The sequence below is a fragment of the Varanus komodoensis genome, unplaced genomic scaffold (assembly GCF_004798865.1).
Source record: "Varanus komodoensis strain SLA01 unplaced genomic scaffold, ASM479886v1 scaffold16, whole genome shotgun sequence".
Taxonomy (NCBI): Eukaryota; Metazoa; Chordata; class Lepidosauria; order Squamata; family Varanidae; genus Varanus; species Varanus komodoensis.
Genome location: NW_025335468.1, coordinates 20,988,217 through 21,016,130, shown reverse-complemented (window position 1 = coordinate 21,016,130; position 27,914 = coordinate 20,988,217). Strand labels below are relative to the sequence as shown.

Sequence of the window (27,914 nt, the reverse complement as noted above, 5' to 3'; positions counted from 1 at the left end):
TATAACAGATTGTCAAACATAGAATTTAGATAAAGAAAGTAAAAGAAGTTAAATGAATGAGTAGATGGATAAAATTGCACTATTTTCAGGGGGTGGGGTCTGGCTATGTCTTGAATCTATTTCAGTATCCCGGCCAAAGCTTAACTTCTCTGTAGAAATGCTGATAATTATAACATTAATGTCAAGATATAATATTAGCAAAGGGGTGTACCCAGTGAAAGGTTTTAATGAAACATACTGATTTCAGTTGGAGAGAGTGAAGCACACAAGTTTCTTACCCTACTGAAATTGTTGCTATGAGCTGCCCTCCAAAATATCCTGTCCTTGACAGTTCTGCTCAGCTCTTATAAACTGAAATAGTTAGAATTAAATTTGGTGTCATCCTACCTGATACTGATTATTTAGCATATTTCTAAAGAAACCATTGTTGCTGGGATGTGGACTTCTAAGATAAAGGTAATTATATACAAACAGCTAAAGCGGCTTTTCCTAACCAGCTTCCCTCCAAATGTTTTAGACTAGAGATCCCAGCATTCCCAACAACCTTTGGCTATGCTAGCTGGATTTGATGGAAGAAGTCTAAAACATCTGGGGAATGATAGGTTGTAGAAAGTGGAACTAAGGTAATAGAAGTTCTTACATGAGACAGCTAAAACTAGAATACCTTACTTGTATGAAGGTACTTACAATATAATTTAAGAGGATGCAAATAGGGTTTCCTCCTGCTCACTGAAGTATGTGGTTGTCATCTTTGACCTGTGCCAACCCTATGAATGAAAGTCCTCCAAAATGTTTTGTTCCTGACAGCTGCATTTCTTTCTTCCAAATTCAAGGCTGTTGCTTCCTTTATAGATTTAATCTATCTCATATTTGGTCTTCCCTTTAGTCTTCTGTCTTTAATTTTCCCTAACACAGTTCTCTTCTCAGAGTGTCTTGCCTTCTCATGGTGTTTCTGAATTATAACTTCCCTGTTTTGTCTTTTTTGCTTGTAGGGAAAGTTCTAGCTTGTTTGTCTTTTTGTCAGTCCAGGGTATTAACAAATTTCTCCTCTAGCACTGTAGTGTGAATGCATCAATTTTCTTCCTGTCAGCTTTCAAACCCATACATTGTAATAGGAAATGCGGCTTGCATCATTCTCTTTCTTCTCTCAAACTTATCCCCACAACAACAACCCTGGGAGTAAGTTGGGCTGAGAGTCTTTGAAGGGCCAAATTCGCCCAGTTGGCTCCATGTCTGAGTGGGGGCTAGAACTCAGATTCTCTGAGTCCCATTCCCATGCTCTTAACCACTACACCACACTGGATTATTTTGACCTTGGTCTCCAGTAAAATGTCCTTATGCTTGATTATCTCTTCTAGTTCCTTCATTGCTGCTCTTCCAGGATTCAGTCATCTTCAAATTTCTTGGCTGCACTGTCCCTTTGAATTGATGAGTGAGCCAAGGTCTTTAACAATTTCACTTTCTTCACTGTTGACAGTAAAGTTCAGCAATTCTTCTGTAGTCATGATTTCTGATTTTTAAATATTCAGTTGCAGTCCTGCTTTTGCACTTTCTTCTTTTACTTTCATTAGGAGTTGTTTCAAGTCATTGCTGCATCCTGCCAGTAGTATGGTATCACCTGCATATATTAAATTAGTGGTGTTTCTTCTGCCAATGTTCATTCCTTCCTCTGATACTAATCCAGCTTTCCTTATGTTCCGCATACCGATTGAACAGATAGGGAGATAAGTACATCCTTTTCTGTCACCAGTGCCTATGGGAAGCCATTTTGTTCTTATTCTGTCCTAACTTCTTGTCTGTGATACAGGTTACACATCAGAACAACCAAGTGTAGAGGTAGATCCATTTCTTTCAGGACCATCCATAGCTTCTTCTGATCCATACAGTCAAAGGCTTTACTGTAGTCTGTTAAGCATAGACTTAATTATTTCTGAAATTCTTTGGTAGACTGCAGCAGCCAGCATATATTTGCAATATGATCTCTAGTGCCTCTTTCTTTTTGGAATCCAGCTTCAACATTAGACATTTCTTGCTCCATATAGGGTAGTATTCTTTGTTGCAACATGTTGAGTATCACTTTGCTTGCATGGGAGATTAATGCAATGGTTCTATGGTTACTGCACTCTTGCATCTCTTTTCTTGGGAGCTGGAATATATACTGAATGTCTTCAGTCTGTGGGGCATTGTTTTGTTTTCCACATTGGTTGCCATCTTTTTGTTAAGATTTGGACTGATTTTCCACAGCTTGGAATAGTTCTGTTGGTATCCTATCAACTCCAGATGCCTTATTCTTCACAAGTGCTTTCAGTTTACTTTCTCATACTGCAGGGTCTTTTTTATAGGATTCAACTTCAAAGAAGTCTGTCATCTTTTAATCTCTTCCTGTATAGTTCTTCTGTGTATTCTTTTTACTTTCTGTTTATTTTCTTCAGGTCAAATAGTATGTTGTATGTCTTTTCGAATTCTTAATCTAGGTTTGATTTTCCCTTGGATTTCTTAGATCTTCTAGAAGAGGTCTCTTGTTTTCCCCCTTTGTTGCTCTCTTCTATTTATTTGCACTGATCCTTGTAATAGTTCTTATTGTCTCTAATGACAGTCTCTGAAAATTCAGGATTGTTACCTTATTTCTGTCACCTTTTGCTTTTGCTTCTCACCTGCCCTTGGCAACTGTGAGTGATATTTCTGTCTACTGTAGGGTATTTCTTTCTTCTTGCTACAGGAATTGTCTTTTGGCATTCATTCCTAATAATGTCTCTTGTTTCAGTCCACAGTTCTTCTGGCTCATGGTCAGTTAAGTTGAGCAATGCAGATCTGTTCTTTATGTGAATTTTAAATTCTTCAAGGTTGTTAGTTAAGTTACATTTTAGCACTATGTTTCTACTGGCAATCTTTTTAGCTTGATTCTGATTTTTGAAATTAACAAGTGATGGTCATTATCACAGTCTGCCCTTTGTATTGTTTTGGACGGAAGAATTCAGCTTTTCCACCTTCTGCTTCCAAATTACATATTCGATTTGATTTCCATCCAGTTGACCATCTGATGAAGTCCATGTATACAGTTCTCTGAGTTGTTGTTTGAAGTATGTGTTTGCAATGAACACATATCAAGTGCTGCAATGTTCATTCTTTCCATTTCTTGCTTTACAATTTCCACTTTGCCTTGACTCATGCATCTCATACTTTATGTCCTGACTGTATGTGTTGTGCAGTATTGGACTTTCACCATTGTGCATGTCACCCACTAGACTTCCTTCCAGGTTTGATCTAGACAGTGCTACCTGCTTTTGTCTTTTGCCCTTCCCCAGTAGCTTGTAAAGTGCCTCATTTTCTTGCATTATTTCTTGTTTCATGTTGAATTGTTTCATCATAGGGTTTTCAAGGTAAGAAAATGGATTACCACATTCTCCTCCTGTGTAGTACTAACCAGAGTTACTAACCAGAGTCACTGCCATTGTCTATGTTGCCCTCAACTATAACTTCTGCCCAGTAGCTCTCTTTCAGAAGTTTCTCCAACCCCATCACCATTAATGAGATCCATTTACTTTTGTTGATGAGACCATTCCAGTTGAAGGGAGTGGGTGCATGTTAGTCTGATGTCTTAGCCCGGACCATTCCACCTTGGGTGATACTGCTAGGAGACCAGCCTTGTGAGACTATTTTAGCCTCCTGATGGCTTTGCTCTCAGTTTTGTTGACACTCAACCCTCCTCACCTTGTTAAGGTATGCGTCACTTTTTTTTTTTTTTTGGCAGCCACATCCCCTTGTTGACTCATGTTCATTTTTTGCCTTACCACATTTCCAAGATCATTTTCACATGTACTCTTTCTAAGTCAGGTATTCTCCATCCTGTAATTGCCCATCTAAATTCCCTTGCTAAATGCAGAACATTTCTCACTGTTGAATTTCATCCCAGCTCCTTTCATAGTTGATTCCTGCCTTTTAAGGTGTTACCTATCTCACCTGACTTTCTGTCCTCTGCAGATTTGGTTAGGATTCCTTTTCATCTAAGACACTGATAGATTGTTTTGAAAGTGCTAAGTACAAGATAGAGGCTGTGGCACCCAGCTCCAGACCTCTCTTCAGTTTGACAAAGAATCTGTTGATGAACACTCCTTGAGCACAGTTTTTCCAGCAATGGTGAATATATCTGATGGTACTAAGATCTAGCTGATATAAACCAAGCTATTTTGTCAAATGGTGCATTGAAATAAAGAGAAATTACAGTGCCTTAGAAATCCACTAAGTGTATCACCTGCTAAAAAGAATGTCAATAATTGAACAGTATAGAAATGTAATGATTAATAAATAAACTTAATTAATAAAATAAAATATTAGTCCAGGGTGGGGGGGGAGTTAGCTGGACAAATTCTTGCTGGTTTTTATTAGATATGACTGATAATTTTCTTTCAGTTTGTTTTTTTAACAACAAGAACTTACTAACAGTTGCAAAGTTCTTCATATTTCAGTTGGAAATAACTTAAGCTTAAAAACATTTGAATGTAGGAGAAACCAAATCTAACAGATGTATCCATCCAGGTCTAGGATTTGAGTGCTTACCTCTTAAAAGTTTTGGTTTCTTTCCTTGTGTGCTCAACCCTGTTAATGTTAAGGCTATCACCTCTTTTTTCCGACAGGCTTCATTAATAGCTACATTGCAGGAAGGTGCAGCATGGCCCTCCTCATACTAGAAATAGTATAGTTGTACCTATTGAATCTGACCAAACAAGATTACCAAATCTTAGAAATTTTTCCATATTCTAGATTGAAGGAACGTGAGATTTTTTTAAAAAAATCGAATGTAAGAAAAAGCAAAACTGACCAAACTGATTTGGTCCACCCCAAGTGTCCACTTATCATCAAATTGTTACCGGTATGTTACATCTTTTATCGGCTGTTCTAGTGTTTTCTCTGATACTGAAGTCAGGCTGTAGTTTCCTGTTTTTGACAATTGGAACAACATTTTCCTGTCTGTAGTCCTGTTGCACCTTACCTGACCACCATGATTTCTCAAACAAGGCAGAGGTTCTGAGAGTATATCAGCAAATACTTTTACTACTACAGATTGGACTGCAAATACCATTACTAATATTTGTTGTACAGCAGTAATCTTATTTAATAATATTCCTTAATATGTTCAAGAAATGCAGCATTTTTAAACAACGTGCATTTTGTTTCATTTGTTTCATTTAGGAACTTCCATCACCTTTGTGGAATACTTCTGTCAATGAAATGGAAGAAGAAACAGCTATTGTGTCCAAGCATGATTCTCAGGAATCCATGAGAATAGCCTGGCGTTACCAGAACATACCAAAATTGGAGGTAAACTGTATTTCATAATAGTTAGTACATCAACCCGTATGTTTGCCTTGTACTACACATTCAGGTATGGAAGAATGCTTAACTTTTCTACCATGTTTCAGTTGTAAGCTGCAAATGTCCCTCTGTGGGGTTTTTCCATTTGTAGTAAAATGGCCTGGAGAGGACTTTCAGAGGAGAATTGGCATCTATAGAATCAAAGACAGAGAGTACAAGTTGAGAATGAGTAATCATTGACTTGTGCATTGTTGTTGAGTCATGGGCTTTCATTACATGTGAACTCTGCACAATGATTTAGCTGTGTTACAAACAATGAACAACCCAGGGAGTAAACCCATGCTTTTTTGCTGAATTGTGAACTCTGGCTTGTTTAACCATTGTTATACCATAGTGTAGGGCTCACATGTAATGTCAAGCCACAATTCAGTGACAATCCTTAAACTGGATGATTGTTATGTGTGTATAAGGCCCTAGTTTACCTCACAAATATTCCCCACCCCTACATTCATTTTTCATTAGCTAGACAGCTAATGTGTTGTTCCACCTTAAAGGGGTTAAACTGTAATAAGAATGGTAAAGTATTAAAATAAAAGCACTTCAACATTGAAGCTATAAAATTTGCTGCACAGGATTTCAAGAGGCATCCATTCTATTTATACCAAATAGCTTTCTAAATTTATCTGAACATAGATGTGTTTATATAGGTTGAATGAATAGTACTTAGTAGATCCCTCTAGTGAAAGCATGGAATTGAATCAAGCTGTTGACTTGCTTATCCATGTGCGTAATAAGTAAAATAAGCACTTGAGATTATATCAGCTTCACTGTCACTATAAACTAATCGTTATGAAAGAAACTTGTAAGAAACAAGCCCAGTGGTCAATTCTACTGTGTTTATGGTTGTTAGTGTTTTATTAATTATATTTCTCCTTAGGCTAGCTATTTTCTTGCCTTCAATAAAGGTATGGTAAAAATCCAAAATAAAATGGAATATTTTGCTGTACGTAATCCTAGAAAGTAGTTGTTTTCTTTGTTTGGCTTCAGTATTTTATATATTTCAGTTTTTTAAATACAGTCAACTGCCTAGTCAGTTCAGCCATATTTTAAAGTATATAATTGGAATATGACAAAATGATTTTACAAGGCTTGGCATGTTTGGTTTTCAGTGTAATTGCACAGACATAGCTATGTACTTGTATCAGTGATAAGATTTATATATGGTGACATGCCAAATCAGACACCCTCTAGGATAACCATATAACCTCATCAATTTTATTAATATGAATCTTGATATGCCATGCTGAACTATTACAAAATATTCTGTATAAGTTATAGAAAAATATCAAATCCATACCTAGAGATAGGGGAGAAACATTAGCATTGTAACAGAAAACTGCCATTTTTATAAAGTACAATTAAGCTTCCCAGTCTGGCTCATTAATACACCATGTTCAAATGTAAAGTGTATTAGAGCTTATAGAAAGCATTGTGAAAATTGTTGTAAGATGCTGTTCAACTGAAAGCAGTAATTGAAAATCAAAAGCTCTGTTCACTGTGGCCAGACTCTGAGGTTAGCAGTGGGAACTACAAATAAAAACATTTCACGTATTATCATTGTAGATCCTAGCATAAATGTTCTCTCATAGCATTTGCTCTAGAGCAGATCCCCTGATAGTTTCCCAATGCACAGATAATCCTGATGTTAACTATGCTCCTTGCCTGGAAAGCTAAATACCAAGTTAATTGCCACTCTACCATGACATTCTTGCCTCTTAGGGTACCTTCTAACTAAAGATTAGCATAGTAAACTGGTCTGGATCAAGTTGGTTTGTGGGAATGGTGTGCCTTTTGATCCAGTGAACAAGAAGCTGACTCCTACCACAGATTGTATGTTTGAAGCTATTCTTCCTACTACTAGTAGTGAGAAAACTGCCTTTGGCAGTTTTCCAACAACCCTGGCATGGTGGTGGCCCTCCTGACAGTGTTGCTATTTAGTTTTGGGGTTCAGCAGAGGACCACTAACCCACCACCACAGCCTGCTCAAACTACCAACATATCAGGGTTAGGCTTATACTCTTCCTCATTTTTTGTCTGGATCTAAGAACTTTTGAATCATCTCTATGGCACATTTAGAAGTACACATCACACTGGAAAATATTTGAAATGCTTCAGTTATCTTTAATTGCCTTCAGGACACTTTGCAAAACACTTACCAAATGCTACTTTGAGTGGGGGGAAAGAAATTTTCTAAAGCTGCAGTTCTGTATTAATATACCTTGGTTTATGTATAAGATTGCACTGTTCTTAAGGAGTTCTGTTTCCAAACATGGATTGGGAGGTGAGGATCCAACATACAAGAAAATTAGATACATGGTTTCTAAATTATTGGTAAAGGTAAATAGCAACACTGGTAAATATTAATTAGTAATAGCTGTGCTTAATAGACTAGATTCACCAGAAAAGACAATGATGGTGGGGAAAGTTGAAGGCAGAAGAAGAAGAGGAAGACAAAGTCTGAGATGGATTGATTCCATACGGAAAACCACAGCCTTGAGATTTCAAGTGCTAAGCAGGGCTGTCAAGGACATGATATTGTGTAGGGCATTCATTCATAAGGTCATCACAAGTCAGAGATGACTTGACAACACATAACATTTTCAAAATAAAATTGGCTTTTATAATTTCCCTGCAAATGAATTTTGTTCCTATCCATATGATTTCCTTTGTAGAAAGCTACTGGTGGGAAAATGTGGGAAATCCACAGCAATTTTATTCCCTTCCATTGCCATGGAATATTTAAAAGCATGAGTGGGACATCTGGATTGAAATTTGACAACTTTAATGTCATAGATTCACAGTTTGGCTACAAATTCCAGACGCTTCAGCAGTGGTTAAGTTACTTTTCTGTATTTGGCAAACCATTCGAAATTAAAACAGAAAACAGTAGATATTTCTTAGTTTACAGCAAGCAGGTATAAGCATGCGTGGTTTTCATTTACCTCTCACTCATATACTCCCCCTTTTAATGAATGAGCTGCTTGTGTTCTTAGGGCAATATATAAACTGTCACAGCATGAAATCAATTTTCTGCTTTGATTCATCCTAAATCTGAGAATTTCTAACACGTTAGTATTGCAATTAGAAACGTTAACAGCAGACGGTAGCATAAAGGCACACTCTGCTCCGTGACAGTTTAGTTTATTTCTCCTTGTGCAGGCTAGCTCATGGAACCCAAGGAAAGGGTAGGTTTGAAACCACATTCTACTAATAAATTTATCATCTCATACTTAAGAGAAATATGTTTTTCCTCCCTTTTGCTCTGTCTCTGTGGTCATGCTGCTGCTAAGACAGATTATTCATGCTTACTTGATTCAGGTGGGCTTTTTGCAAGCTTCCCCACTAGGCCTGGGAATGTGGTACATTGAGGTCTATTCATAGGCTTCTGACATAGCCAGGCTTTTATTGCCTGGTGTTTTATTGCTGCCAAATCCTAGTCTCCACCCAGTTTGTAGGCACTGTGCTCATTCTTTAGAATCAGGAAGGGTTATCACCTACCTTAATCCATGCAACTGTGTGGATTAGGGACACCAATGTTCCCCAGGATTCTCAAAGAGGATCCTGGAAACTTCTTGTTTCTTCTCTTTTGCTGTCTTTACTAAACTCTCTTGGGCCTCAGTGAGGATTTGCATCTGAAATGGGCAACCTGGAGCTTTTCTCAATGAAGACATCAGATCAAAGTTCAGTTAGTCAAGGCCTTTCTAAAACATTAAGGGGGCTTGGATGTACACAATAAAAAGATGAGCTCTGGCAGAGATTGCAGTAAAAACATTCTGATCAGTAATCCGGATAAAGGATAGATTATAGGGCAAAGAACAGCCCTTGTTTAAATTGCTTTGAGAACCCCAAACTAAATTACTTGGAACTTCTGAATTAAATTTTAAACACAAATTTGATTTGATAGTAAAATTCTGTTCCACAGCATTTTACTGTGTAATCTATCAAAACTGCAGTAAAAGCATGGATTATGATTTTAAGTAATTGCCCATTACTTTGTGCTTTATGATATAAATAAACATATTTGGGAATCTTATTTTTATTAGCAGTTGAATTTGGTGTTGTTCTTCTTGTTTTGCATTTTCTGTTAACCTAACAATAGTTAGCTTCTTTATTAAAAGAGACTTTTTCTTTCTGTTAATGTTTACTGATTAGGAGATATAGTCCCTTGATTAAACTAAGAATTTATAACACTATATAAACAACACTTGGTATTCAGTATGAACAGTCTTTATGTATGGATGACCACCCACAAATCTAACCAACTTTCTGTAACATTGGCAGATGTCTGTGAATTTAGTTATCTGCCAAGCTGAGTAACATTAAACAGTATTTTTTTAATTATTTGGATTTCTAATTTAGGGATAGGTACATGTCTCTCTCTTGCACATTAAAATAATAAACATTTCAATTATCCTGGTACAACACCAAACTTTGTTTCACAGCATAATCATATGGATGGCAACTCAGAGTTAAGACCTGATGAGTTCAGTAGGACTCACTCCCAGGTATGTGTATGAAGGATTACAGTTCTAGTACCGTGCAGCTCCCATTACTTTCACTGAGTTTCGAACAAGTACAATTTACAGTTTCATTAGCTCTACTGGAAGACCAGTTAAATTGAGTTCTTTTTCTCCACAGACTGTTTCCAGCCGGTCATTATGAGAACTACTGCTTAATTGCGACAATGGTGATTGGGGTATTCAGGAACTTTCTGTATTTCCATTGCCATGGAAGTTTACTGCCTAGTGAGATTTAGTCTTTTTGGGACTTGGGGCCTCTGCAAGGGCAAGAGACTGATTAAGATGGTTTGCCCCAGGAGGCTGAAGGATCTGAATGATTTTCTGATGGTTCTTGGGAATTTTTCTGTCACCCTTGCAGGCAAATCTGTTGAAGCCTGGATAAATAACATGGGTATTGACAGGATTGTTGTTAAGCTTCCTTCCCCTGCTGAGTAGGGCCAGATAAGCTCCCCAGTTTTCAAGAGATCTGGGAGCAAGAAAACAAGTGGGACAACTGCTACAGAGATGTTGGCAGAAAACCCAGACTGAGTCCAACAAAATGTAGGCTAGAACTCATTTGAACCCAGCCACTATTGTCCTCTGTGACTACAGCTGCATCTACACAGAATCACAAAATGCTTGCTCTAGGACTTCTCAGGGTGGACTGCTACTTGTGGTCACTTGATGTATTATACTAAAACAACTTTTGTCATCCATCATCATTGGCTATGCTGCTTAGGGCTCCTGGGAATTGTAGGCCAAAACAACTAGAGAGCCATTAAATACTTTTCCCCATTTTTCTGCACCATCTCACTAAAACTGAAGTTAAACCATTAACAGTTAAAAATGGAAAGAAAGTTCTGTAGTGGAGCTGTTTATATAGTTTGGAATATATTATGTTGAGAACACTGTATAATAAGGGATGAATAAGTACCTGTCACAGTCTGCTATACAGTTTTCTAGATAAAACTGATTACATCTGGTCCAACTTGGACACCACATATATTATAAAAGTCAGTGATGTACTTTTGGTATTTTAGATATGGATAGTTTTGAATTTGTACAACCTGAAAGTGTAGACAAGATGTGGGAAGCATGAATACATTCACATATGTACTTGACCCTTGTCCATCCTAGCACATAAAAGAAGCAAGACCTGGCTGATCAGGTTTTGAGAATTGTGAATACTTTCTCAGAGGAAGGTTCTGTTCTAATATAGCTCAGAGTAGTGGTGATAAAGCTAGCTTGGTAACATCTTTTATCTGAGCCCTGCATCTTATAAGCCTGCATCATTCTTGGGCAAGGTGCTCAAGTGTGTTGTGATATCTCAGCTTCAGAAATTTCCAATGAAACAGATTATAAATACCAAACACTTTCAAAATAACTTAAGCCTTTGTTTAGGGGCAGAGATGGCTTTGGTCACCTTATCTGGTGACCACAGAGGGAATTGGACATGTGTTGATCCATGGCAAGACTGCTATTATGGGGTGAGATATGTTAGCTTTCCCTGATGCTGATTTTCATTGCTCCTTTGAAATACAGGGTATGTGGTTTGTGAGTCTTCTTGGACCTGGGCTTTCTGTTTGGGGCAGGGGTGGGCACCTGGCTTAGGCTAGTATACCAGCCTATTTCTGGGAAGATCAGACCTAGCCATGGTGACATATACCTTTGTTACATCAGGAATTGAACAATTATAATGCATTCTACTTAAGTCTGTTTTTGTAGAGTCTTTGGAAATTTCCAAAATCCAGCAGCAAGAGTATTCATGGGAATATGGTTGTAAGTGTACATTATGGTCATTTTAGAATACCTGCACTGGTTACTAAGATACTTCCAGGTGCAATTCAAAATGTCTGATATTACTGATAAAGCTGGGGCACCCACCCAGGACTGTCTCCTCCAATATTAATCTGCTGGCACCCTAAGATATGATCTGAATCCTTTGTCTGCTTCCCAATGTGGTTGGATGCCAAGTTTGTCAGGATGCATATGGCTATATTCCACTTGTAAAGTAGAAGTTTTGTTTAGCCCCATCTCTTTTTATCTTCTGCCACCAGGTAAAGACACTTTTGTTCAGGAAGAATCTTTTTGACTTAGGAATTTTAAGTCTCTTTGATGTTTTAATTATCTGATATGCAACTTCTGTTGTTTCAAAAAAAATGTCTAAGATGCAATCCAGTGTTCTTTGCCCTCAGTGCATGTAAGCCTCTGATTACATAAACTTATGTGCAGCCAATGCAGTGTGTGAGTTGTGGTAGTGACAACTTCCACCACTCTGCAGCTTGTGCCCCACATTTCATCTAGATCTAGAGAGTCATTTTCAGCTGTGTAGAAGAAGTGACAGTAAAAGACACTGAGACATCATTTGGATATATTGTAAGCTATCGGGCCCCTCCAGCACACCAGTTAGCCCTAACTTTTAGCTGATTTCTCATCTTGAACAGGCAGCTGGCACAGTTGCATAGCTGCCAGCTATGGGGATGAGTAGTGTTGGAGCTCCATCTTGGAAGTGCAGCACAGACTCTTAGGACATAGGAGCTGAGACTCTACTTAATTCAAATTTCCTGGCAATGTTGGGAAGCCTCAGACTGTGCCTTTCACAACATAATTCTTTGGCCAGTAGATGCTGTCTGATTGGCCATAGGATAAATCAGAGTCCCAACACTGATCTTGAAAATGTGCTCTGATGTCAAAGCTGGGATTCTAAATTCAAAGTCTCTCACCCTGCCCTGATGGTCAGTGCATTTTTTTTTCCAAAACAGCTATAGTTCCAAGGATACAAAACCCACCTCAGAGTTGTTCTTGGGGGAGGGAGGAGAGGAATGAAGCACAAAAGTCTTAGCCAAAATGAGTCTTCTGCAAGGTGAAAGAACACCAAGACTTCTACTGCACCAAGATGCCTGTAACCTTCCAAGTTTGGAAGCTGCAGGCATCCCCATTAGACTGTGCCCTAAATTGATTTTTGTCATTATTCTAATGTTAGCCATCTTAAGTGCTATTTGGTAAGTGGAAAAATAATATATAAATCATTCTAATAAGTATTTCCAGGAGATGGGACTACCACTGAGTCCACTACATTTACTGTAAAGAGGAGCAGCCATCATGTGGTCTGGCATGGTGTTCACCTCTCCAGTATGAACAGTGTGAAAATTCTTGTGAGAATCATGATAAATACATTGCTTTGGATATCATTCCTGTAAGTGTTTACTTACCACTTTAAGAAAATAATGATTTTTAAAAGTAGAAGTAGTGATGGACAGTAACTTTTTCATTGCCTGAGCATTAGGGGACTCAGTAGTGACTGGTCCCAATGCAACCGTGGAGTTAGTCACGCATTCATACTGCAGGCTTCCATGTTGAGTTAACATGGAATATGCAAGCTTTTGGATACAAAGGGCAGTATTCAATGCTGTCATTCTCTTAATTCAAATAGCACTAACAGAGCTTCAATGAATAATTCTGTTGCACAGATGGTTGCCAAGTATGCTTGGTTGTGCAAGCAGTTGCACAACAGTTCACATAAGCATAATGCACTACCACTTACACAAACACAATTATGCAGTTTTTGGTAATGGAATTACACAGTTGGATATTACCTAGAGTAAATGACAAACTTGTCATAGTGGGCAGAAGATAAATCATATTCAATAGAACAATGAAAACACTTTGCATATACAGTGGCAACAGACAGAAAGTACATCCCAATTCTTGCCATGTAGTTACTGATTTTTTTCAACAGGAAAAATCTTCACTGTTTGTTAGGGTTGGCTTGAATTGTCAGCTATTTAGTGTGCCATCCACCCCGTCACTTTATTTGCCTCATGATAATAAAGGCATAATCCAAGAGAACTTGCTAGTATATACTAGCTGCAGTCTTAATTGTTTTTCAAACCAAATACATGAGCAAGTCACTCACACTTCAGATCACTTCTTTAATCACCACCTCAGTTCATCTGATTCCACTGGAAGTTTCCTTTTCATTGGTTGCATAAAGTGTACTATTATTTACTCTTTTACTTATGGAACTTTGGGCTGGAGCATTGCATGGAAAGTGTTTTAAAAAGTTTGCTGGTATATTTAAGAGTTTCAATGTGTTAAGCAACTAGCTGTATAAAATGCTTATTACAGTTGCCACATAATGTCAGTGGCACATGGCAGGATGCATAGATGCCGTATGGAGGCTGTTCCGTGCAGCCTTCCTGTGACAGGCATAATGGCTGGATTCAGACAACACACCATGGCTTCTTGTGGGTTATCTAATCATGACCCACAGCATCCATGGATGCTATTTTGGAAAGTGTAGCCCCCACTTGTGGGCAGCTGTGCTGTGCAAACCTGATGAGCATGGCTTATGTGTGGGTTAAACAACCTTCACCTAACCATAAAAACACAGTAACCCACATTCACCAGGTTTATACAGCAAGAGAACTCCTGAGTGAGGGTTGCATATTCAGAATAGTGGCAACATGCACTGCCCACACATCCTGTAGCCTCTCCATGGATTAAATAACCCATAGAAGATTGTGTTGTGTGGATATGCCCATATCAATTGGAGAGTATACTACTGAAATTATTGTTTGGAACATTAATCTATCTACTTTCTCTTACTTATATTTAAATAAAATGTGGATGCTAAAGATTTCCTTACACAAGGTATACTCAAGGGAGATTTTTTTAAATTGTTCCTGTATAGCTCAACACATTGGTGAACATGTAGAACTTCCAATGGAATGCTGCTTCCCTTACTGAAAAAGTGATCACATAATGTGGAAAAATAGGTGTAGCATCCAGTGAAGGAGCTTTTTGCCTCTAGCACTCAAGTGGCAAAGTAAGAAATGCAACACGCTGCTAAAGGAATAAATCAGAACCACCTTATCCATGCCAGTGCTCTCTGCAGTATGTTGTATAAGATTGCAGTGTGGGATTATTGAAAATACCAGAGGCCTGCAATTCCTGCCTTAAGTCATCCAAAGTGACATGGCATCCCTCTGTTACTTGTACACATCCAGCAATATAGGAACCACTTCCCTTAGGGAATTTGGTATGAATTAAACAACTGCATAGGTTGGCCCCTGACAATTCTGGCTTTTCCCATCAGATCAGCACTCTCTTAGCCTTGCTTGTATTGTTTCCTAACTCTCTCTCTCTCTCTCTCTCTCTCTCTCTCTCTCTCTCTCTCTCTCTCTCTCTCTCTCTCTCTCTCTCTCTCTCTCTCTCATATATGCAGGCAGAGTAGTGGCTTAGGTCGCACCACAAAGGCACAGCTTTCTGTGTTTGTGAGAGAAAGAAAGGGGGATGGTAACTACTTAGACTGTTGCATTTCAGTAGAATTAGTATACAAGTTGTGTGATTAGACTGCTTCAAAAATAGCTGTTGAATTGTTGAATTTTATAAATTCTATTTTAGCAGGGCAAACATGTATTCATTGACTTGCAATTGTATTGATATGTTTTCACAGGTGCCCCAGACAGCCTTTACAAAATTTGGACACTACTTTGATTTAACAAAAACCATGGCTCCAGAACTAATCCAGAATATTAAGTGGAATGGCTTTTTCCTTCCTAAAGAAGCTGATTTAGGTCCTGATATAAAAGCCTGGTGAGTTTAAGAAGCCTGTGGTTTTCCTTGTTTGTACAAGAATGGGGTTAGGTTGCTTAGGAGGGCAAATTGCATGTAAATGATTTACTGTCAGTAGTAGATTGAGCAAATATAAATACTTGTAATCCAGACTTCTGCCTTCGCTTGCCTATCAAGTTTCAGTTCTATCTCTAGTTTCCTCAACTAACTGCAGGGTTCATGCTCCTATCTGCTTGTAGCCCTGCCCTGGTCTTTCTCTGTGGGCTCACAAAATTTCAGTATAACCGATCCTTCTATCCATATCACAGTTATTTCTGCTATAACTTGATTTTAAAACACCTGAGCAACTGTGATTTGGATTTCTCACCCACATCCTTTCCTTGGCTACATGCCCCCTCCCCATCAGATTTCTCTCCAGTTTCTCTCTCTTCTCACAAAACATCTAGTAATCGCCAGGCCAAGACATGGGACTTGGAGAGAAGAAAGGGCTTGTTGAGGTTGCACTCTCTCTGTAGGCCAGATGGGCAACTTCTGTAGGCTGGATTAGGTTTGTGGGTTGGAAATTGCTCACTTACATTTTTAAAAGATAAAATGGCTCTAGAAGAATTACAGAAGCCATCCCATGCTTTCTTGTAGACTGCTCTTATTGTTCCAGAATCCCCAAATTATACAAGCATAGGACATATTACATGAATGAACTTTTCTAAATGGCTAAACAAACAGTATAAACTAATGCCACATCTGAAGGAAGTAGTTGGACATTTTGTTGTGCAGTCATGATAAAATTACTTATACAGCCAATTACATACATGCATCTCCATCAATACATTGTAGCCCAAAGGAGTTGTTTACAAATAGGAATTATGTGTACTATCTATGATTTTATTATATTCAAGTCATTTTTGAAAGCCACTTTCTGCTTCATTTGTGGAAACTGTAGTATCTAAAACAGAAGAGAGAGACATAAAATAGTGAACACCATTCCCTTAATTATGCATAAACAGATCCTTAGGATCACAGTCATTATTTTGAGTGAAAGTTAGTGATAATTTATATCTAGCTATGTCTCCTAGTGTTTTTCCTATATAACTGCCTTCCGGTGTTCCTCATTCTAGATCAGAACATTATTTTATTATTTTACCAGAAAGAATATCCAAGAAACAATATTAATTATGCTTGTATTCTTCACTGCTTTAAAGGAGTGAACATTAAGAAAGGTAGATGGGCTTAAATGTACATAGCGAATGGATTTTCTGATACATTTTGCTAAAACAGGTTGAGCTATCTTTCCTAATGGAGTCTACTTCCTGATAATAGCCCTATTTGTCATACCTCTTGATAACCTTCCCTTTGTTAAATGTTTAAAAGCCATTGATAGGGAAGTCAGAACCCCTGTGGTAACTAGAATGCCTTCTTACAAACTCCTGCTTCATCAGTTACTAAACTGTTTAAAAAGAATGAAAACTATTGTTTAAACATAATAGCAAAATGAATGTATTTCATAACAAATCTACAAGAAAAATTACTGAATTTTTAAATACAACAGATATCTGAGACTCGTAAAATATTGTTATAAATCATGCAGTTATTATACATTGTAAAGTATTTCTGTTTGTGTAGTGAACATTTCCACTAGCTTAAGATGACTTGCCTCAATAAATATAATCACCTGCAACCATACTTTTTAAATACTAAATTCCACATGGAGGATTTAGCTGGGATGTTTTAAATTACATCTGTTATTTTTTTTCATTTCTCACAAAGATAATATTTTAGCATTCTAGTTAACAATTTTGTTTAATATATAGGGTTGGATCCAGATTTAGGTACATACAACAGAGCTGCTGAGTGTGGACTTTCCCATTTCCTCCTCTCCACAGCAGCCCCTAAAGGCCTCCAAAAATGCTACATTGAGGGTCAGACAAGCCAGCTGGTAGAGGGGACTGAGAACAAGATGTGATCTCCCATATTAGGTGGATGCACCTTCTGCGAAGAGAACTGTTCTCATTGCTGATCATATAGTTAGAGTGTGTTTAGTCATTGCTACTTCAAGAATGTAAATTAGACTTCTGTTCTATAGCTGTATTGAAATGAATGAAGTTCATGTATGATTACCAAGCAAAGGATTTTTATTCAACCAATAGTCTAAATATAAACATAAAGTTTAAGAATAGGAGCTTGTTAACATAATAAGGGTTCAGCCTTGGATCTGTTTACATGATTAAGTGAATAAAGCAGAAGGTGAGATCATCCTGACAGTCCAAACCTTTGTTGAGAGAAACTGAGTAATTTTTCATATTTTACAGACTCTGGTAACTCAAGCTGCCAGAGTTAGTTGTAACTGGGATATTTTAGGATTTGAAACCAGCAAAACCAAATGAATGCTGACATGGTAGTTTTAAGATAAGACTCTTGAATGTGCATCATTAGTCTTGATTTGTCAGAATTATTTTCACTACACATTTTAAATTGTATGAAGCTTAGTTCATGTATTGTATGATTTGTAGAAGATCATACAATAAGACATAAAATTATTTTGAATAGCTACATGCTCTGGGATATGTTTTAGTCACAAAAATTGCCTTTGTTTTCTTATGGCTAGACTGTAATTTTCAGCAAGATATTCTTTTCCATGCAGATCTGTGTTGCTGAAACTACCAATTTTACTACTTCAAAATTTTGTATCAAAACAGGCAATGTTTTAACCATTATGTAATGCCTAAGAACAAGTTTATTTCAAACCTAATGTATTGAGCTTGGTCAGGTGTTTTCAGAGTTGATTGTATAAAATATAGTGTGCTTTTATTTTAAGTTGTTTTATTAAACCACTAACATTTTAGAGATAACAACCCTGCTTCAGACAAGTCAAATTTCCTTCAGCGAAAACAGTGCTCTTGTACTTAATTCCTTTTTAAATTGTTTTTGGTAATATGTTGGGAAGGTGTGACTGGCTGTACTTTTCCAGCATCCACCATTATAAGTACCTGTTACGAAAGAAATAGGGACATACATATGAATGTCCATGTGACAACCTGCACAGTTATCTTCTTTTTCCTATGCACATGCATAAACATGTTACATTCGCTGTAGGTTTAATTAATACCCCTAGTCTCTCCATGCATTAACTTTTGCATGGTGTCAGAGGACACTAATGAATGTATTCTGCTAAACTCAGAAAAAAAGGCTCTTGGTCCAAGTGCATCCAGTACTGGATTCAAAATTCTAGAGATACAGAATTCTAGAGCAGACAAAAGGTCAGAGACAGGCTGATGGTCTGGTTCTGGGGTAGGCAGATACAAAGAAAAAGCAAGGCAAAAGAGATTTATTCTGTAGCTTGACCCAAAAATGTGTTGATCAGAATGAGGAGCTTTATAGGGTCTGGTGAATCTTCATTGGCCTGTGTTGTCTACTGTATTTACTTGGTGGGTTTGTTTTATCCTGATCAACTATCTTATGTTTAAACCTGCATATTTTAATGTTTTAGCCAATGTTACAATGCATTTATTAAATCTCACATTCTCACCCCTGTTCTTTAGTAATGCAGCCCCTGGTTATACCAGACTGCTTCATTCCATTCGGAAGATCATTTATGAGCAAGGATATGATGGCGCCATTCCCCAGGTATTAAGCATCTTCAGTATTGTTTACAATCATGCAAGTTAAATTTTATAACGTTTGAAAGGGAGATTTGGCACAAAGTGTGCTGGCTAGGATTATAATCCATTTTGCAGCGCTATGCATAGACCAACATGCTTTGTATTCAGACTGTTCAATCTATGGCATTCTGACATCAGGTGGAAGGTAATGATTGTGGACTTTTCCTCAGACCCTGGAGAGGCATTGCCAATCAGAATTGTCAATACTGAGCTAGACTGACGAGTAGTCTGTGTCATTGTCAGAAAATTTGATGCATTCAGATTTGTACAGATTTCCACCACTGTGAGCTGGCTTTCCAAAGGCAACATCAATCCATTAATAAAGGCATTTACTAGTCCGTGATTAACACATTGCTTAATAAAACACTTTCTCAGTAAGTCATATGCATTCAGTGCAACATGGAATTTGAGCTGAAGTTTAAAAATTATTGAAAATTATACTTTTTTGGTTTTACTGTTAATCCTGGCCTTTCTAAAGGCACAGTCCTTTCTCTCATCATATCTTTGGCATGCCCTCTCCTGTGCACTGTTTTTGTGGGAGAATGTCCTGCCAGCATAGTCTCCCATGCATAAAAAACCATCATTGGATTGGGGGGCTGTCTGATTGAAGACCCAGTGTAGTATAGTGTTGTGTGTAGGGTTAGACTGGAAATCAGGAGACCTGGGTTCTAGTGCTCATTCAGCTATGAAGGTCACTGGGTGACTTGGGACCAATCACTGCTTTTCAAGCTAACCTAGCTTACAGGCCTATTTTGAGGATAAAATGGAGGAGGAGCAGGACTATGTAAACCACCTTAGTTATTTCCAAGAGGAAAACAGGTGAGCTGTAAATTTAATGTAATGTAAATAACAGATACCCTGAATTTTATATAATAAGAACAATTGAGATTCATAGGCCAAGTTCTGAAGGAATGTTCATATGTCTGTAGTAAGGACTCTGTTCAGTCATGGGAGGGTGTGATAGGGTGTAATCTCAACTGTTGCACTTCACATCAATGTTGAATGCCAAATCCCAGCCTCATCTTCAGTACAACTTACATTCACACATCCTTTTGACTCATCTTTTCTATATGAAATAATATGTATTCATTATTTTCTTGTGGTACGATAAATAATGGCATCAATTAAAATCAGATGTATAGGATGTTAATTTATTGACATTTTACATTCATCTTTACTCACCAAACTGATTAAGTATCATAAAGTTAACTGCAGTGTTAATTCTGGCATTATTTTTTTCCAAAATCAAGTAATAATGCAACATGCTGACAGTGAATGTCAGATTAATTTATCTTTTTAAATCTAGGTTTTCTTAAATGTGCCTTTATTCTAGACTCATTTTTATTAATCTTTGTCATGCAGAATTTTCCTGGATTTATGAACAGGCGTGTTTTCTCTTTAGTAGTAGCAGTGCCCTTCTGGAGAAGTAAATTGGTCCCTGACAGGCACCTTGCTTTGGTTACCATAGCAACAGGCATGTCATAACAGTTCCCATAGTACAGTATGTTGAGCTGCTCCTCCAACATGATGACAGGTCCTTTGGAAGCAGGAAATCATAGAATATCGGAAGCAACAGCACTAAAGTGACATGAAAACCCTGGGAGCAGACAGTAAATAACCTGCTACTGGAAAAGAGTTTAATTTTTTTTCTCCCTTAGACACTAGGTGAGGGATAAAAATAGCACCTAAATAGTATGTCCCCACTATTTTTTAAAATTGTACTAGAAACTAGAAATGGATAAAGCCACTTCTAAGACATACAGAATGGTATTTCTGTGCATATGTTTTAAAGCAATTGGAAGGGGAACAGTTTTTTCACTTATTAGTTCTCTTGTTCATTATTTAAAACATGTATGTTTGTATTTAAAACATTTATGCCCCACCTTTTCTCCATCACGCTTCAGGCAGTGAACAACAATATATTCAAATATTAATATTTATACAATAACAGTGAAAATGAAAAGTGGCAGTAAAATACTAAAATGATGGAATAAAAAGGGCAACCACTCATGGCCAAATAAACTTCCTGGAAAGAAAAGATCTAATCACCCAGAAGAATGACATTTAAGGCACCTTCCCCTCTTGCTTGAGATGGCTTGAGCCAGAGGGGATGCCCAGTCCATGCTCAGGCAAAGGGAAGGAAATCCACTGGGCGTTACTTCAGAAAAGAGTTCCAGCTTCTTCACAAGTGCCTAAGGAAAGCCCCTCCCATGCATGAACAGCAGGGCAAGAGGCAGCTGGGCAGCCGTGTTGAGGAGAGGCAATGCTAATCCCCTCTTTCTTGCTATGGCTTGCCAAGCAGCTATATGGTTCTGGCCTCAGTACCAGAACCATATAGCTCTGGTACAGATGACCAGATGACAGAACAAGCAATTGTGGTCCCCATAGAACAGATCATTGTTTTTGTTTGTGGTTTGTCAAAACCAAATGCAGCACACAGAAATACCAGGACAGGGGTTGGGTGACACAATAGACCAACAATGGTGAAAACCACAGTGCTTGTCATGTCATGTGAAGCTGCCCTGTGAGTCATTGCTACATGCAAAGCAAGTCTTGCTGGCTCACTTTACGCTGGTTATCTACATGTGTCTGAGCACCAAGCACTCATGTTACACTTCTGTGAATAATATTGTCACAGTGGGAAATTGTAATGAGAACATAGGAATCTGCCTTATATTTGGTCAGACTTAGACAGCTTAGTTTGACTGGAAATAGCTCTCCAGTGTCACAGACCCATCACTTGTTTACCTTGTCATTATTTTAAAACTAGAAGTGCCAGAGATTGAAGCTGGAATGTTGAGTATCCAAACTCTGCCACTACCCTATAGATCCTTTCCCAAATTGTCTTTACATTTAAGCATGACTTCTGTGATCAGCATATATAATAAGTCAACTACAATTCTTAGGGCAAAATTCAGCATCACACAAGCTGATTTCTACTTGCACGGTAGGACTTTCCCTCAGTTTCCCACACCCCAGCAAAATCTGCCCCTCAAGCATCTGGAGCAGATTTGCACTGGCAGTGAGTGCTGCTGCAGATTTGTTTGTCTTCTATCTGTTCTGCTGGCTTAAGTTGTTTAATTGGGGAAATGGCTGATGGGATACAACACATATCCTTAAAAACTAAAATCCCATGAATTCAGTGCTAGTAATTTTTATATTTTCTGTCCATTAAAGCAAGGATTTCCATGTTTTCCAGCATGGATGACTATATCTTCCCTAGTCAAACTGCTTGGGATGGGATCATCCTCCATGGCCAGGGGTCAGCAACCTTTAACACTCAAAGAGCAATTTGGACCCGTTTCCCGCACAAAAGAAAACACTGGGAGCCGCTTCATTCTAAAATGAAGATAACACTGCATATATCATTTTTTTACCTTAACGCTATGTCTTCATTATGATTTAGCTGCAGCTCTTGTTCAGCCACTAAAAACTGTTATTTTAATCTTACATTATAAACTAGTAGGACTCCTTTCATATATTTTGAATAGGAGAACAGCTTCCTGAAGAGTCAAAGTCAGTGCTAAAGGGCTGCATGCATTAAATAGCAAACCCCATAAGTTCGTCAGCAGTAAAAGCAAATGAATCTACCCATGTATCATTAAATGTTCGGTTTTCTTCAGAAACTTTTCTTTGATTTATCCATGGTTGGCCTACCGGGGGAAGTCACAGATATAGGTGTGTTTAGTGACTGATTAGCAGATAAACAGTCAAGTGATGTGAATTGTGACAGGCTGCAAGCGCAGTTTTTATCATTCAGAGGAAGGAGATTACATTTGGACAAAGAGAACCTTTTCAGCAGCATTTCCTTTTGTGTAACATGAGAACCTGCAGGAAGCTTGTTCCACTCTTTCCCTGCACAATAACATAGGAATGTAGCAATATACTTAACCAGCTAGCAGGCCTTCCTGAGTGGATGCCTCATCATCACCTATTGGTATTCTGTAACTGGGAGCCTTGGTCGCAGATCACGTGTTTTGAGCTACTGAGCCGCAGCAGAGGGATTCAAGAGCCATATGCGGCTCCGGAGCCACAGGTTGCCGACCCCTGTCCATGGCCACGATATCTTCCCTCCTTTTCCCCTTGCTTTTTTTTCCCAAAGGAGTACATTTCTGTTCATCCCCAACCCCAAATGAATCAACTTTTCAGAGAAAAGAGAGAATATCCAAAAGGCTTTACTACCCATGGCAAAGCATCTGGACATCTAATTTTAAAGGTATTGGGCAACAAAAAGAAACCTTGAGAGTGCCAATCTATTTTACTCCCAGATTTCTGTGGTAGCAAACTAGTTCCATTTCTTCTAGCACTCACACTACCACACCCCTCATGCACAATGAAAGACTGCCCTAAAATTTATTTTTCCCATTTGGAGTTTCGGGTTCCACTAAATGTTTTTTTCCTTTCTATTTTCATATTGATAGAAAAAAACAAGAAACATTTTGAGAATTGGAATCCAGAGCCTTGGTTCAGTACTATGGGATGATGATATTTGTTGTTATGAAAATCCACAAAATATTCATAGTCTCACAAAATTTTTGTATGCACTCCGTGGCCTTCTCAGAACATCTTTGTCTACATGCATCATCACTATCCCAGCTCACCTAATCAAGGTAGGCCCTAGTCCATTGTTCTATTTAATACAGGTGTGTTTGATTAAAAAAAAAAGATACTTAATGTTCAGAATATACCAAGATGATGTTAATGAATTTCAAAACTCCAAATGATTTTAATTGTATTTCTTCAGTAGTAAAATGTCTGAATTATTATTTCATAAATTCAATTCATTGGAATTATGCTTGTCTCAGGTCTTGCATTCTGCCTCCAAACTTGCAGCATTGAGGTCAGGGACCAATAACGAACACTGCATAATTTATTCCTAAATTTCATTACTAGTTTCAGGCACATTGTTCTTGGTTCATTTGTTTGTTTTCTGTACTGCCCAAACGCTCTCTAGGCAATGAACAACAGTAATAAATAAACTAGGCAATATTGCTAGAATTGATGGGAAAAACCTGGCAGTACTGCTCCACCACTCTCGTGTACTGTTTAGAGTTTGTAAATGCCTTAGCAAAGAGGGCAGGCTTAAGCTGGCACAGGAGAAATAGTGAATCTGGTTCAAGAAGTCTCTCCTTGTTGACATCAATTGAGTTTTCCTTGGAGGTGATATTTGGAGGAAGGCCTCAGACGTTGAGTGTAGTGACCAGATACTTTCTGTTTAGAAAAGGTGTTTCATCAAGTGTTATGGTGCCAAGCCATGCAGGATTCTATAAATTAAAACAAGCTTCTTGAATTGGTCTCAGTAGCATGCAGACAGCCAAGCAAACAGGCTAGAATGAGAGACGTGACTGGACCATAAGGTCCCAGTTATAAGTCTGGCTGCTGCGTTTGCACAAGCTGCAGTTTCTAAACTGTATTTGAGGGCAGTTCCGTGTACATATTGCAGTAATCTAGTTGAGAGATTATTAGAGCCACTTGATAATGCCTGTGCTACAAACCTGCTGCTCCAAGGGAAGTACAGCTCCATCCAGAAGAGATTGAACATCCTCCATCTGGTCAAAGGAATCACCCACCAATGGCATATCAGTCTCGTCTGGACTGAACTTCAGTTTGTTAGATCCACTCCATTTCTGCCGCCAGGAACTGGGTTATCACATGTACAGCCTCACCAGGAGAAATAGAGCTGTGCATCATCAATATACTGATGGCAGCACACTTCAGAGCTCCAGATGGGCCCACTCGTGGTTTCATGTAGATGTCAAATAGCATGAGACAAGACTAGCCCCTGAGGAGCCCATGTTGGGGTATCCATGAGACTGAGTTGTATCCCCCATTCTCCATATTCTGAAGCCAAACCTGTGCTCCTAATTCAGACAGTTGTCAGAAAAGGCCAGCATGATAGATGCTATCAATAGCCTCTGAGATGTTACAGAATTATCAACAGGGCTGCACACCTACATCTCTTCCAGTATAGGTCATCATACAGGGTGACCAAAGTTTTTTCTATGCCAAAACCCAGCCTTGAACCCTAACTGAAATGGATCCAGATAATCATTCTCATCCAAGAGTGCCTGGAGCTGGTTGGCCACCACCTACTAAGGGACCTTGCCCAGGAAGGAAACATTTGCCATTGGCTTAAAATCATTTGGATCTTCCAGGGAGGGTTTCTTCAGCAGTGACCTCACTTCCACCTCTTTAAGCCAGCATGGTATCACTGCCTCTAGTACAGAGGTGCCAATCCTTTGCCCTGCCTGCTGGTTTTTATAAGCCATGAGGGGCAAGAGATCAGTATGAATGTGGTGGCATGAATCTTTCTAAGGATCTTGTTAACATCCCCAAGCTGAACTATGTTGAAGATTATTTTTTCTTGCTGGTTGTGATATTTTTCTCTCCAAACATTAATTTAAAAATTCTGAATACTGATTTGCCAGTTTTACTAAGCAAAAGCAGATAAAGAGTAATATCTGGGCTTAGGCTGTAGTCACTGCTCAACAAGTGTTTAACTGTCTCCCATTTAAATAATTAGATACAAGTCTCTTAAGTTCTGTTAGATCATTTAAAAAAATAATTTCTAAAATGTCATATCCTTCTGACTAGGGATGCAAAGATCCTGCTGGAAACTGGCTCCCTCGCACCTGCTGGACTTCTTTTCCATACTTGGCCCTGGCCTAGGAAGCAAGCTGAGCCAAGATCAAGTCCACGAAGGCTTGGAAACACTAGCAGGCCCCTTTGCACTGAATTGTTCTTGCACAAAGTATTTAAAGCCCACAAGTCATGTGGAAGCAGAACTCTACTTGCACAATGGAAGTGCAGGCAGCATATGAGCAAGCTAGCCTTGCTAGGTATACAGTGGTACCTCAGCTGACGAACTTAATTCGTTCCACGATTCTGGTTGCGACCCGAATTGGTTGCAAGCCAAGTCAAATTTCCCCATAAGGTTCAATGTAAATAAAGTTAATCTGTTCTTTACCTTAACTTTATGTTATACATAAAGGACGGCTTATAAAAGTTTTAAATAAATAAATATGTATATTTTTTAAAACCACAAACATACAGTATAAGCCACGTCCCCGGGCTGTGGGCCAAGCTGTGGCCGCCTCGCTGATCCCGGGGGCAGACGCGGCGAGGAGAGGCAGGGGATGCCCCACTCGGCCAGCCACGGCCCCATCCCTCACCTCCCCTCACCTCGACCTGTGGAAAGCAGCCCTTACCTCCCTCCTCGCAGCCCTCTCCCAGCCAGGGAAGCCATCCCACGCCCGCCTCTCTGGCCTCCCACTCCTGTTCCCCCTCCCAGAGCCGGGTGAGCACCTGCGAGGAGACCTTCCTCCGACTTGGAAGTGGGGTGGCAGCACAGAGCCAGGAAGGTGTCGACGGAAGTGAGCACGCCCTCATGACTCCCCCTCGTGGTGGGCGGTGTCGTCAGGCTTAGGTGCCCCTTCTCAACGAAGCCAACAAATCAAACAGTTGAAGCTAAAGTCCTTTATTCTACGAAATGTTGCAGATACATTAACAGGACAATGATGATGATGATGATGATGATGATGATGATGATGATAATGGTGAAGTTGTCCTCTCTTTCTGAGAGGAATCAGATTATGAAATACTTTTGACTTGCCCAGGCTCCCCTCAATGGGCGGATCTGACAAACTTCTCTCCCTCCGCCTTTCTAACTCTTGTCTCCAGTTGCCCTAGTCTGCGCGTGCATTTGTGAGAGCACGCATCTTCCAACCCCCCCTACTGAGCTAATGCCAACTCCTACATTCCCATGGCCATTATCTCCAGGTTCCCCAACCGTTCCCTCGGCAACCACCCGACTGCCCTCCAACTGCAGTTCACTTATCAGCTCCTCCTTGAATCCTACTCCCATCTGTGCCCTCTTCTCTTTGAAGAGCTTTGTCAGGGAGTGGGGGGGGGGCGTTTGTACAACTGGCACTACATACACACATTCCTGCATCGAAGCCTGGTTCCCATGGGAAGTCTCCTCCTCCTCTATGCATGCCAAAGACTCCTCTGAGTCAGTGTGCATGACAGGTACGGAGAAGGTTATTGTTTGGAGTGTTTGTGCAGGGAAGATGGCCACGATCGTGATTGTCACCCAACGCGGGGTTCACAACCTGAGGCAAATTTTTTCCAAAATTTCTGTTCGTGACTGGATTGGTCTTGAACTGAGCCGCTCGTGAGCCGAGGTACCACTGTACCTGCACAAGTAAACTTGCTTTCTGCTTGATACCTATGTAAAATTCCCGTGCAAGTTGGGCTTAGAGCAAAGAGAAAGGCTGGAGTTCAGGGATCTGAACTAAGACAATTCAGTGGATTCCCACCACCAAAACAGATTTCTCATACATCACTACCTCTGTCTAATATATACAGTAGTTGCAGCAGTTTACAAACCAGTAATACAAACCAAATATTCAGGATTAAACAAATGTGAACCAAAAAATTCATGAGCCAAAACAGCTTCTCTTTTCTGATAATTTGCACAGGCTGCTTAGGGCATCACAGTTCCAATGAAGCTCCTTAAATTGTCTAGTAAATTAAATCACGTAATCTAATAGCCTTTAGCAGTCTTATTGGCCATCTAAGGGTTTTTTTCTAATTTTAAGTCAAATAACATGAGTGAGTTTCTTTTAAAGGTCTCTTTAAAAGAGAGATTAACTTTTCAGTTCATCTAATTGAGGAAAGAAAGCAACCCTTTAAGGTAGTTTTTCTATAATAAGACTGTTACAATTAAAGGGCTATCTCATAAGGATATGAGAGGTCTTCTCAGTTTAAAGGAAACAGCTGCAATTCAGATTACAACAAAATGAAATTA

At 38.9% G+C, this 27,914-nt stretch overlaps 1 protein-coding gene across 1 annotated transcript in view; it reads left to right on the top strand.

The window, feature by feature from the left end:
- Window positions 1-27,914, top strand: part of ELP4 (elongator acetyltransferase complex subunit 4) — a 188,436-nt gene that overhangs the window by 30,621 nt on the left and 129,901 nt on the right. Inside the window, exons 5-8 of the mRNA XM_044426105.1 lie at window positions 5,191-5,319; window positions 15,331-15,470; window positions 18,986-19,070; window positions 23,527-23,715. Coding sequence (XP_044282040.1) covers window positions 5,191-5,319; window positions 15,331-15,470; window positions 18,986-19,070; window positions 23,527-23,715 — 543 coding nt within the window. The remainder of the gene's footprint in view (window positions 1-5,190; window positions 5,320-15,330; window positions 15,471-18,985; window positions 19,071-23,526; window positions 23,716-27,914) is intronic.